General features: G+C 46.8%; 1 protein-coding gene across 2 annotated transcripts in view; it reads right to left on the bottom strand.

The window, feature by feature from the left end:
- cntnap3 (contactin associated protein family member 3) overlaps window positions 1-12702 on the bottom strand; it is a 217379-nt gene that overhangs the window by 150544 nt on the left and 54133 nt on the right. For both annotated transcript variants that reach the window (XM_064977502.1, XM_064977503.1), the window contains exon 4: window positions 7363-7510. In XM_064977502.1, the coding sequence (XP_064833574.1) occupies window positions 7363-7510 (148 nt within the window). The remainder of the gene's footprint in view (window positions 1-7362; window positions 7511-12702) is intronic.

The raw sequence follows: 12702 nt of genomic DNA, 5'->3' as shown, positions 1-12702 counted from the left end.
CTGCGGAACGCATACCATCTTGTGCGGATCAGACCTGGTGACGAGTGGAAGACCGCTTTCAACACGCCTACTGGTCACTATGAATACTTGGTGATGCCCTTCGGCCTGACCAACGCCCCAGCGGTGTTCCAAGCGCTCATAAACGATGTGCTTAGGGATATGCTTAACATATTTGTTTTCGTTTACTTGGATGACATCCTCATCTTTTCGAGCTCCCTTCAAGAACACACAAAGCATGTCAGACAAGTACTCAAACGCCTCCTAGACAACCATCTGTACGTTAAGCCGGAAAAATGTGAATTCCATTCATCCCGAGTACAATTCCTGGGATTTGTAGTGGAACCCGGTCGAGTCCAAATGGACCCCAGGAAGGTAGGGGCGGTAGCGGATTGGCCCACTCCCAAATCCATTAAGGAAGTTCAGCATTTCCTGGGCTTCACAAACTTTTACCGCAAGTTCATCAAGAACTTCAGCTTGGTGGCAGCCCCTCTCTCAGCTTTAACCAAGGGTGGCAATGCAAGGTTTTTGTGGGGAAGAGAAGCTGAGACGGCCTTCCAAGGACTCAAGCAGCGCGTCCTCTCTGCTCCCATCCTGATACTACCGACTACGGATGAACCGTTTGTGGTGGAGGTAGACGCATCAGAGGTTGGTGTTGGAGCTGTCCTGTCTCAGAGGGGTGAAGACAAGAAGCTTCATCCGTGCGCTTTCTTCTCACACCGGCTTACCCCAGCTGAGAGGAACTACGATGTGGGGGATCGTGAACTCCTAGCGGTTAAGATGGCATTGAAGGAATGGAGACACTGGCTCGAGGGGGCTTCTCACCCGTTTCAAGTGCTTACGGACCACAAAAATCTGGAGTATATCCAGCAGGCGAAGCGGTTGAACTCTAGACAAGCTAGATGGTCTCTCTTCTTCAGTCGATTCCAGTTTATCCTCACCTATCGGCCCGGGTCGAAGAATCTCAAACCGGATGCCCTGTCCCGAGTCTACGCTCCTGCCATTCGAGATGACACGGACATGCCTGTCCTTCCTGCTGCTAAGATCGTCGCTCCGATCTCGTGGCAAGTTGAGGATACCGTGAGACGAGCTCAAGCTATCGAACCGGACCCGAAAGGAGGTCCTGCCAATCGGTTGTTTGTCCCCAAGGCAGTGAGGACTCAGGTCCTTCTGTGGGGGCACTCCTCTCGCCTCACCTGTCACCTGGGCGTAGGTCGCACCTTGGAGTTCATCCAGCGTAAGTTCTGGTGGCCTACCATAAGAGAAGACGTTGCCACTTTCGTCAATGCCTGCCCCGTGTGCTGCCAGGGCAAATCTTCTCACCTCCGCCCTCAAGGACTCCTTCACCCTTTACCTGTTCCCCACAGACCCTGGTCCCATATCTCATTGGACTTTATTACTGGCCTTCCTCCATCCCATGGCAATACTAGTATCCTAGTCATAATCGACAGGTTTTCAAAGGCGGCCAGGTTCGTCCCTCTGACTAAGTTACCTTCTGCCAAGGAAACGGCTGAGTTGGTAATTAATCATGTGTTTCGAGTCTTCGGCATTCCTCAAGATATGGTTTCTGACAGAGGTCCCCAGTTCGCCTCAAGGTTTTGGAAGGCCTTCTGCCAACTCATGGGAGCTTCTGCCAGTCTATCTTCAGGGTACCATCCGGAGTCCAACGGCCAAACAGAGAGGATGAATCAAGAGCTGGAAACCACCCTCCGATGTATGACTCGTAACAACCCGTCCGCATGGTCGTCCTTTATTGTTTGGGCCGAATACCTTGCGCTCCTCCTCCAATGGTATGTCCCCGCACGAGTGTCAGTTTGGCTATGCCCCTCCATTGTTCCCGGACCAGGAGGCAGAAGTCAGAGTGCCTTCAGCCTTGAAGTTCGTCAGACGCTGTCGGCTTATGTGGAGGAAGACCCGTCTTAATCTTATGCGTTCCTCACAGAGGTACCAACAACAAGCCAACAGACGTCGCCGTCCCGGGCCTACCCACAAGAGACTTACCACTACGGGTGGAGTCTCGCAAGCTGTCCCAAAGATACATCGGTCCCTTTAAGGTTGCCAGGAGAGTTAACCCAGTTTCTTATCGCCTACACTTACCCAGATCCCTTAAGATTAATCCCACGTTTCACATTTCCTTATTAAAACCTGTTGTTTTTTCTCCCCTTGTCCCGGCAGACAGACCTCCCCCTCCGCCTCGTGTCATTGGAGGCCAGCCGGCTTATACCGTCCATCGGATACTGGATTCCCGCCGGGTGCAGCGGTCCTGGCAGTATCTGGTGGACTGGGAAGGCTACGGTCCCGAGGAGCGCTCCTGGGTTCCTGCCAAAGACATACTGGACCCTGACCTCATTCGTCAGTTCAGGGCCCTCCACCCCGAGAGAGCTGGTAGGAACGTCAGGAGCCGTTCCTAGGGGGATTCTGTCAGGATTTGGCCAGGGTTGTTCCGGTTTTTGGTCACTAGATGCCCCCATTGTGCTTTTTGACCTTTTGCTTTCCCTTGATCCCCATTATTATTTGCACCTGTGCCTCGTTTACCCTGATTGTATTTAAACCCTTAGTTTCCCTCAGTTCTTTGCTCTGTGTTTGTATGTTAGCACCCAGCCCTAGTATTCTGTGTACTCTTGTTGATCCCGGTGGACGCTCTTGTGGAATTCTGTTTTTTGTTCTTGTTTATTTATTTTTGAGTATCTTTTGAGGCTTTTTATGCTTTACCTACCACCTTGTGGATTTACCTTTTTGTCTTGGAGGATTACCTTGTGGATTACCTTGTTCTTGTGGAATTCCTTTTGAGGTTGTGGAGTTACATGTTTTCCTGAAGGACTTCATTTTTTACTTTTTCTCTATGAGTGCTGAGTTTGTACAGCCTACTTCGGCTCCCCGCAAACCCCGCTTACCTCCTCCGGAGCATTACTTTGGGGATCCTGGTACCTGCCGGGGTTCTCATACTCAATGCTCCATTATTTTTGAGCTACAGTCATCTTCGTTCCCTTCGGACCGATCTAAGATAGCATATATTATTACATTAATGTCGGGAAGGGCGCTCTCCTGGGCGATGGCTGTTTGGGAGCAACATTCTGTCGTTTGTCATCATCTGGAGGATTTCATGGCAGAGGTGAGGAAGGTGTTCAATTCTCCGGTATCCGGGAGAGAGGTTGTCCCTAAACGTCTTGAATTACATCAAGATTCCCATCGTGTGGCAGACTACGCTGTTGATTGTTGCACATTGGCCCCCGAGAGTGCCTGGAATCCTGAGTCACTTTTTCGATACCTTCCTTCACGGACTATCTGAGGTGATAAAGGATGAGCTAGCTGCTTGTGAATTGTCGGTGGACTTTGATTCCCTCGTTGCCCTCACCATTAGAATTGATGGGCGGCTAAGGGAATGCAGGAGTGAGAGGAGATCTGGCCTGGGTCACACTCGTTCATCCACATTGGCTCGCTCATCGTCGAAGGTATTTGGAAGTCCTCAAAGGATATTTTTCATAGAGGATCTGAAGCCACCCGAGCTTCCTCGAGAATCATCGATGACGGGTGAGTCTGACACACCAGAACCTAGGCAACTGGGAAGGGCTAGGTTATCACCTAGGGAACATTCCTGCAGGCTAAGCTCCAATTGCTGTCTGTATTGTGGAGCTGTAGGACATTATATAGCCACCTGCCCAGTTAAGAGACCAGACACCTTAGTAGGTACAAGCACTCTGGTAAGTCAGAGGGTTCCCAGTCAAAGTCCCATTACCCATACTCCTTTTTCTGTGAGCTTGCTGTGGGGAGACCAGTCTAAGTCTCTCCGGGTGCTTATTGACTCTGGGGCAGATTAGGGTTTTATGGACGCTACCCTGGTATCAGAACTGGGTATCAATACTCAACTCCTCTCTGTTCCCATGGATGCCAGGGCACTGGATCGGTCGCGCCATTGGTAGAGTCACGCACAGCAGAATTGCCCTAAATATGCGGGTATCTGGAAACCACAGTGAGTCAATTCAGCTCCTCCTCATTGAGTCTCCCCACATACCTGTTGTTTTCGTTTTTACTTGGCTCGGATATTGACTGGACTACGGTTCCATTCTGTTGGGTTGGAGCCCATTTTGCCATTCAAAGGCGGCGCAGCCATCCCCGAAACGTCTGTCTCCAAGATCAAGTACGGCGTTGGATCTCTCTGCCGTGCCCGGAGAGTATCATGACCTCCTGGAGGTTTTCAGCAAAGCTTGTGCTACCTCCCTTCCTCCACATCATCTCTATGATTGTGCTATTGACCTCCTTCTGGGCACCACACCACCTCGAGGCCAGCTCTATTCCCTGTCCGGATCTGAGACTAAGGCCATGGAGGAGTACATTGAGGACTCACTGGCTGTTGGGAGCATTCGTCCTTCTGCCTATCCTGCCGCCGCAGGATTCTTCTTTGTGGGGAAAAAGGACAAGACCCTGCATCCATGTAAAGATTACCAGGGTCTCAACAATATATATATATTTTTTAATCGGTACCCTCTACCACTCCTCTCCCCAGCTTTTGAACCTCTCCAGGGAAGTGTGAGTTCCACCGCTCCACTATCTCCTTTCTAGGATACATTATAGCTGAGGGGAATGTACAGATGGATCCAGAGAAGGTGAGGGTGGTGGTGGATTGGCCACAGCCCACGTCCAGGGTGCAGCTCCAATGGTTACTGGGTTTTGCTCATTTCTATCGCAGTTTCATTCGGGGCCACAGCAACCTGGCGGCTCCCCTCTCTGCACTCACCTCTCCCGAGGTACCATTCACATGGTCTCCAGCAGCGGACAAGGCCTTTGGGGATCTTAAGCAGCAATTCACTACTGCTTCTATCCTCATCCAACCGGACCCAACTTGTCAGTTTGTGGTGGAAGTTGATGCTTCTGACGTGGGAGTAGGGGCCGTTCTTTCCCAGCTATCCGTCCAGGACCAAAAGCGTCTTCCCTGTGCCTTCATGTCCCATCATTTCAATTCTGCGGAATGGAACGATGATGTTGAAAACCGGGAACTCCTAGCTATGAAGATGGCTCTGGAGGAGTGGAGACAAAGGCGGGAAGGGGCGGAACATCCATTCCTGGTATGGACGGATCATTAAAATGTAGAATACCTTTGTACTGCCAAGCTCCTCAACCCAAGGCAAGAAGGGCTTGGGCTCTGCTATTTAGCAAGTTCAATTTCACCATCTCCTACCGACCAAGGTCAAAGAACGTGAAGCCGGGCACTCTTTCCCGTCTATACAGTTCCACTGCCACTCCCTCTGAATTTGAGACAATCCTCCCTGCCTCTTGTTTGGAGGCTTCTGTTGTTTCAGGAATTGAGGCTCTGGTTCGCAGGGCACAGTGTTCCCAGACGGACCCTGGGGGGGAGGTCCAACTAACTGACTGTTTGTTCCTGATTCGGTCCGGTCTCAGGTCCTGGAATGGGCTCACTCCTCCAGGCTTACCTGTCATCCTGGTACTCGTCGAACATGGGCTTTCCTCCATCAACGGTCCTGGTGGCCGACCATGGTTCCTGATGTCTCTGCCTTTGTCGCCGCATGCATGGTGCGCACAAAGCAAGACTCCGCGGCAAGCTCTCTCTGGCCCCCTACAGCCACTCCCTGTCCCTCATCGCTCCTGGTCCCATATTTCCCTGGATTCTGTCACTGGGCTTTCCCCGTCAGATGGAAACACCACCATCCTGACGGTGGTTGACAGATTCTCCAAGGCCACCTATTTCCATCCCTCTTCCGAAGTTACCTTCAGCCAAGGAGACGGTCCAGCTTATGGTGCAGCATGTCTTCCGAATCCATGGCTCCCGGATGGCATTGTCTCAGACCAAGGTCCTCAGTTCTCGTCACAATTCTGGAAGACGTTCTGCACTCTTATCGGGTCGTCAGCCAGCCTGTCCTCTGGGTTTCATCCCCAATCTAACGGCCAGTCGGAGCGAGCAAATCAAGATATGGAGACGGCACTCCGTTGTCTTGTTGCCAGTAACCCCACCACCTGGAGTTGGCAACTGGTATGGGTGGAATATGTCAGGAACACTCTCCCCTGCTCGGCTACTGGACTATCCCCCTTTGAATGCTCCATAGGGTATCAGCCCCCGCTCTTTCCAGAGCAAGAAGTGGAGGTCAACATACATTCAGCAGAGATGTTTGTCCGCCGCAATCGGTGTACCTGGAGAAGAGCTCGGGCGGTTCTTCTCAAGACTACCTCCAGGTATCGTTGACAAGCGGAACACCACTGGACTCTGGCTCCTCGCTATTGGGTCAGGCAGAGGGTATGGTTGTCCACTCTGGACCTACCCCTCCGGGTAGAATCCCGTAAACTTTCCCCCCGTTTCATTGGTCCTTTCCCCATTTCTAGAGTCATTAGTCCCACTGCTGTTCATATGTTGTTGCCCCGTACCCTCTGTGTTCACCCTACTTTTCATGTTTCCAGGATTAAGCCCTTGTCTCACAGTCCTCTGTCTTCTGTTTCTAGGCCCATCCTTCCCCACCCGGGTATTCGATGGCCAGCCAGCGTATACGGTGAGACGCATCCTGAGGGTTCGACCACGGGGCAGGGGTTTCCAGTACCTGGTTGACTGGGAGGGTTATGGCCCGGAGGAGAGGTGCTTGGTTCCTGCTAAAGACATCCTTGACCCAGTTCTCATCGCCAATTTTCACTGCCGGTACCTCGGTCAGCCAGGTATGCACCCAGGTAGGACACCAAGTGGTGCCCCTAGGGGGGGTTACTGTCATGCCCTGATCTGTGTCACCTGTCCTTGTGATTGTCTCCACTCCCTCCAGGTGTCGCTTATTTTCCCCAGTGTATTTATCACTGTGTTACCTGTCTTTGTGCCAGTTCGTCTTGTCTTTTTCAAGTCAACCAGCACGTTTTTCCCGTGCTCCTGCTTTGCTATTCTCACTTTTGCTAGTCCTCCCGGTTTTGACACTTGCCTGTTTGTTGGACTTCGTACCCGCCTGCCTGCCCTGACCTCGAGCTTGCCTGCCACTCTATACCTCCTGGACTCTGATCCGGTTTTGACCCTTGGCCTGTCCACGACCATTCTCTTGCCTACCCTTTTTGGAACTTATACATATCAAATACTCAAACCATCTGCCTCCCGTGTCTGCATCTGGGTCTGGCCCTGAGCCCTCAAACATTTCTAAAAATCACTTTTCATTTTGTCATTATGGGGCATTGTGTGTAGATTGATAGTTTTTTTTCTTCATTCAATCAATTTTAGAATAAGGCTGTAACGTAACAAAATGTGGAAAAAGTCAAAGGGTCTGAATACTGAATGCATTATATATACTGTATATAGGGGGAAAATTGATCTGGGGGACTTTAGGGAGTTGCCCATATCTGTTAAGAGGTAATGATGTCCGGTCAAACTCCACTGGTTGTACTTACTGTAAGGGCATCCATAGGCTTCCAGTCTCAGACCTATCCTCCCGTTGGGGTTCCAATCTAGAGGAAGTAACCGCAGGAACCTGGCGAAGACTGGCTGCTGCAGTTTAAACTGCACCACACTGTCTGCATTACTGTTCCCTGTGAACGCCTGGAACACACAGAGGGGACAGTATAATTATCTGCCTGATTTACACATTATACTCACATTATTTGGATGTTACATATCATTGGAGTCTACCTAGAGGCGAACTCCTCATAATAATGTTTGGAACGGAGCAAATGGAATGGCATCAAAAACACATGGAAACCATTTGTTTGATGTATTTGATATCATTCTCCCAATTCCGGTCCAGCCATTACCACGAGCCCGTCCATCCCAATTAAGAGGTCACCAACCTCCTGTGCTGCAAATCTATTAGCCATATATACTCCTATATCCTCCACACACTCCTTCCGTGGCCTACAACTGCTCTTATATGCTAGTAAAACTAAATGCATGCTCTTCAACCGATTGCACGCACCTGCCAGCCCGCCTAGCATCACTACTCTGGACGGTTCTGACTTAGAATATGTGGGCAACTACAAATACCTAGGTGTCTGGTTAGACTGTAAACTCTCCTTCCAGACTCACATTAAGCATCTCCAATCCAAAATTAAATCTATAATAGGCTTCCTATTTCGCAACAAAGCCTCCTTCACTCATGCTGCCAAACATACCCTCATAAAACTGACTATCCTACCAATCCTGGACTTTGGCGATGTCATTTACAAAATAGCCTCCAACACTCTACTCAGCAAATTGGATGTATCACAGTGCCATCCATTTTGTCAACAAAGCCACATATACTACCCACCACTGCGACCTGTATACTCTCGTTGGCTAACCCTCGCTACATATTCGTGGCGAAACCCACTGGCTCCAGGTCTATAAGTCTTTGCTAGGTAAAGACCCGCCTTCTCAGCTCACTGATAACCATAGTAACACCCACACATACACACACTACCTCAACCCCATACTGTTATTTATTTTTTTGCTCTTTTGCACCTCAGTATCTCTACTTGCACATCATCATCTGCACATCTTTCACTCCAGTGCTAATTCTAAATTGTAATTACTTCGCCACTATGGCCTATTTTTTTGCCTTACCTCCCTAACCTTACTACATTTGCACACACTGCACAGATTTTTCTATTGTGTTATTGACTATACGTTTGTTTATCCCATGTGTAACTCTGTTGTTATTTTTGTCGCACTGCTTTGCTTTATCTTGGCCAGTTCTAAGTTGTAAATGAGAACTTGTTCTCAACTGGCCTACCTGGTTAAATAAAGGTCAAATAAAAAATACAATCCTGTTGTGTAGATTATAGAGGTACGTTTGGGAAACCCACTGTTCAACTTGTTTCTGTGTATGACAGCCAAGCCAGTACTTTCCTCGCAGGAGCATACAGTTGAAGTCGGAAGTTTACATACACCTTAGCCAAATAGATTTAAATTCAGTTATTCACAATTCCTGACATTTAATCCTAGTAATTTAATCTTAAAATTCCCTGTTTTAGGTCAGTTAGGATCATCACTTTATTTTAAGAATGTGAAATGTCAGAATTATAGTAGAGAGAATGATTTATTTCAGCTTTTATTAATTTCATAACTGAGTCATGTTTGTAGGCCTCTTTGCTCGCACTCACTTTTTCAGTTCTGCCCAAAAAATTTCTATAGGATAGAGGTCAGAGTTTTGTGATGGCCACTCCAATACCTTGACTTTGTTGTCCGTAAGCCATTTTGCCACAACTTTGGAAGTATGTGTCACGACTCCTTCCGAAGGTGGCACCCCTTCCTGTTCGGGTGGCGCTCGGCGGTCGTCGTCACCGGCCTACTAGCTGCCACTGATCCTTTTTCCCCTTTCTGTTTATTGGTTTCACCTGTTTGTGTTTTAGGCTGATTAGTCAGGCTTTATTTACCAGTAAGCCCGCCTGCTCTTTGTGCGGGATTGTTTTGTGTAACTTGTGTGCACGTCTGTGGGTTGTGCGTTTCCCATTTCGTGGGTTTTGCTGGACAGTTTAAGTCCCCGTGTTTGGGGCATTTGATTGTTGTGGGCCCTGTGTTTTCGTGGGGTTTGCTTATGTTCGTCGTTTTATGCATTAAATATAGCTCTACCCTGAACTTTCTGCGCCTGACTTCTCACCCACTACACACAGTACGTTACAGTATGCTTGGGGTCATTGTCCATTTGGAAGACTCATTTGCGACCAAGCTTTAACTTCCTGACTGATGTCTTGAGATGTTGCTTCAATATATCCACATCATTTTCCTTCCTCATGAAGCCATCTATTTATTGAAGTGCATCAGTCCCTCCTGCAGCAAAGCACCCCCACAACATGATGCTGCCACCCCCGTGCTTCATGGTTGGGATGGTGTTCTTTGGTTGGGATGGTGTTCTTTGGCTTGCAAGTTCCCCCCTCCCCCTTCTTCCTCCAAACATAACAACGGTCATACTTTTTTTGGAGAAATGTCCTCTGGTCTGATGAAACAAAAATATAGCTATTTGGCCAAATTAAGGGGGGGGGGTGAGAAGGATTACTTTATCCTATCCTAGGTATTCCCACCTCTTCAAGGAATACCTAGGATAGGATAAAGTAATCCTTCTCACCCCCCCTAATTGATTTAGATGCACTATTGTAAAGTGGCTGTTCCACTGGATGTCAGAAGGTGAATTCACCAATTTGTAAGTCGCTCTGGATAAGAGCGTCTGCTAAATGACTTAAATGTAAATGTAATTATGGCCAAATAGTTATATTTTTGTTTCATCAGACCAGAGGACATTTCTCCAAAAACTACGATCTTTGTCCCATGTGCAGTTGCAAACCATAGTCTGGCTTTTTTGTCGGTTTTGGAGCAGTGGCTTCTTCCTTGCTGAGTGGCCTTTCAGGTTATGTTGATATAGGACTCGGTTTACTGTGGATATGGATACAGAAGCTAGGATATGCATATGGTAGCATTGGATAGAGAACATTCAGAAGTTTCTAAAACTATTAAAATATTGTTTGTGAGTATAACAGAATTGATACGGCAGGCAACAACCCGAGGAGAATCCACCCGGAATATTTTTTTGGGGGGTCACAGTCCTTTCAAATACTTGTCTATGGGATATTCAAAGTAATTCCTCTCAGATTGCAGTTCCTATGGCTTCCACTAGATGTCAAGTCTTTAGAAACGGTTTCAGGCTTGTTTTTTTTAAATGAGTTAGAAGTTGTAGTTTTTCAAGGTGGCTCTCATTTGGACTGTAGTCTTGTGGCGCCCGTGGATGGGGGCGCGTACTTCGTTATTTATGTCCGGAATTGAACATACTACATTCTGTCTTAAATTTGATCGTTTATTTACATAGTGTACCTGAGGCTTGATTAGAAACGTTGTTTGACTTGTTAGGACACAGTTTATTGCTAACTTTTCGGATTCCTTTGTCTGCATGATCAACGAGTGGAACGGGTGGATTACTGAAAAAAACGCACCAACTAAAATGACTTTTTGGGATATAAAGAAAGACTTTATCGAACAAAACGACAATTTGTTGTGTAGCTGGCACCCTTGGGATTGCAAACAGAGGAAGATCTTCAAAGGTAAGTGATTTATTTTATCGCTATTTCAGATTTTTGTGATGCCTCTGTGGTTTGGAAGATGTTTTTAATGCTGGCGGAAGGGGGCGCTGTCTTCAGGTAATCTTATGGTATGCTTTCGCCATAAAGCCTTTTTGAAATATTACAAAGCGGTTGGATTAACAAGAAGTTATGCTTTTAAACAATGTAAGACACTTGTATTTTCATGAATGTTCAATATTAAAAATTTTGAATTTTGCACTCTGCAATTTCCCCGGATGTTGTCGAGGTGGGTCGCTAGCGTCCCACTTAGCCGAAAGAGGTTTTAAAGGAACAGTAAACTTAGTGTATGTAAACTTCTGACCCACTGGAATTACAATACAGTGAATTATAAGTGAAATAATCTGTCTGTAAACAATTGTTGGAAAAATTACTTGTATCATGCACAAAGTAGATGTTCTAACCGACTTGCCAAAACTATAGTTTATTAACAAGAAATGTGTGGAGGGGTTGAAAAATGAGTTTTAATGACTCCAACCTAAGTGTATGTAAACTTCCGACTTCAACTGTATCTGGAATGGAATGCGCCCCTCTGGTGTTGTGCCCATCCCTCTCCCCTCCTTGAAATGAAATATAGCGAGCAACAAGCACGTCGCAAACAATGTTCCGCTAAGGTAGATATTCGATGTGACATTTTTTCTTTACGTTTCTCTTAGCGACCAATGACCATGCATTGCATTGCATGAAGCTGGCCCAACGAAACAAGCCAGTTAAAGTAGATTAGTTTGCAGAGACAACTAGGATATTTTGCAGAATTTATCAGTAGCTAGGTTTCCATCTAATTGGCGACAGATTTTCATGCGAATATTCTAGAATCTGCATGAAGAAAATGTGCATTTTCCCACCAGTGGTGTTTCCACCAAATGAACTTGTTGAGGATAACATAATCAGCGCGTGAGTAAGTAGTGCACACAACATGTACTTTTCCACTTATGCTTTAGTGTACCAAATACAAATCTAAAGTTCAATGTGCTTCCATCGCATTTACAACTCTTCCAATAGTTTTGCCACAACAACTGTTGCATTGAATAGCAAATGTGCCTAATCTGGTTCTGGCATCTGCACTCTTGCCAACATCTTGCAGATACAGTGCATGTAGGCTGTGCAGGTTGGCTAATCTACATGAGATTATTATGGATAAGAGCGAGAACATTTTTAATTGTCAAATGGCAATCAAGCATCAATCATCTTGTCACCAGAATAAGACACATAATATTTATTGGAAAGCATCATCAAGCTCATCACTGTGCACTTTCACCACCCTGTGGAGTTCGTAATTTATTTCATCTGTAGCCTAATAAACTGCATAGTTTCACGAGTTGTAGTTGGAGAAGAACGCACCATATCACGTGACTCCAAGTTTACTTTGATATGATGGTTGTTATATCAATATTTGCGCATACAGACGTTTTCACCACCAATTCCTGCATTTCCTTCCACCCGCCATGTGGAACAGACAAATTATGTTGGCATTTATGAAATTACACCGTTTCCATCACCTGTCGTGATTTTATTTTATACGATATGACTTTACACGCATAAAAACTGTGAATGTAAATGTGGTTAATGCTGTGCACGTTTCATATAAATGGTGCACTGTGCAATGTCTGCATCATCGAACAAACAGTTGCTAGCATTGACCTTTAACTCACCATTGTAAAAACGTTTTTAAAAATACATTTGAAAAAG

The sequence above is a fragment of the Oncorhynchus masou genome, chromosome 11, assembly GCF_036934945.1.
Source record: "Oncorhynchus masou masou isolate Uvic2021 chromosome 11, UVic_Omas_1.1, whole genome shotgun sequence".
NCBI classification, from domain to species: Eukaryota; Metazoa; Chordata; class Actinopteri; order Salmoniformes; family Salmonidae; genus Oncorhynchus; species Oncorhynchus masou.
The sequence above is the reverse complement of the archived record's forward strand: the minus strand, read 5'-3'. Positions and strand labels throughout refer to the sequence as shown.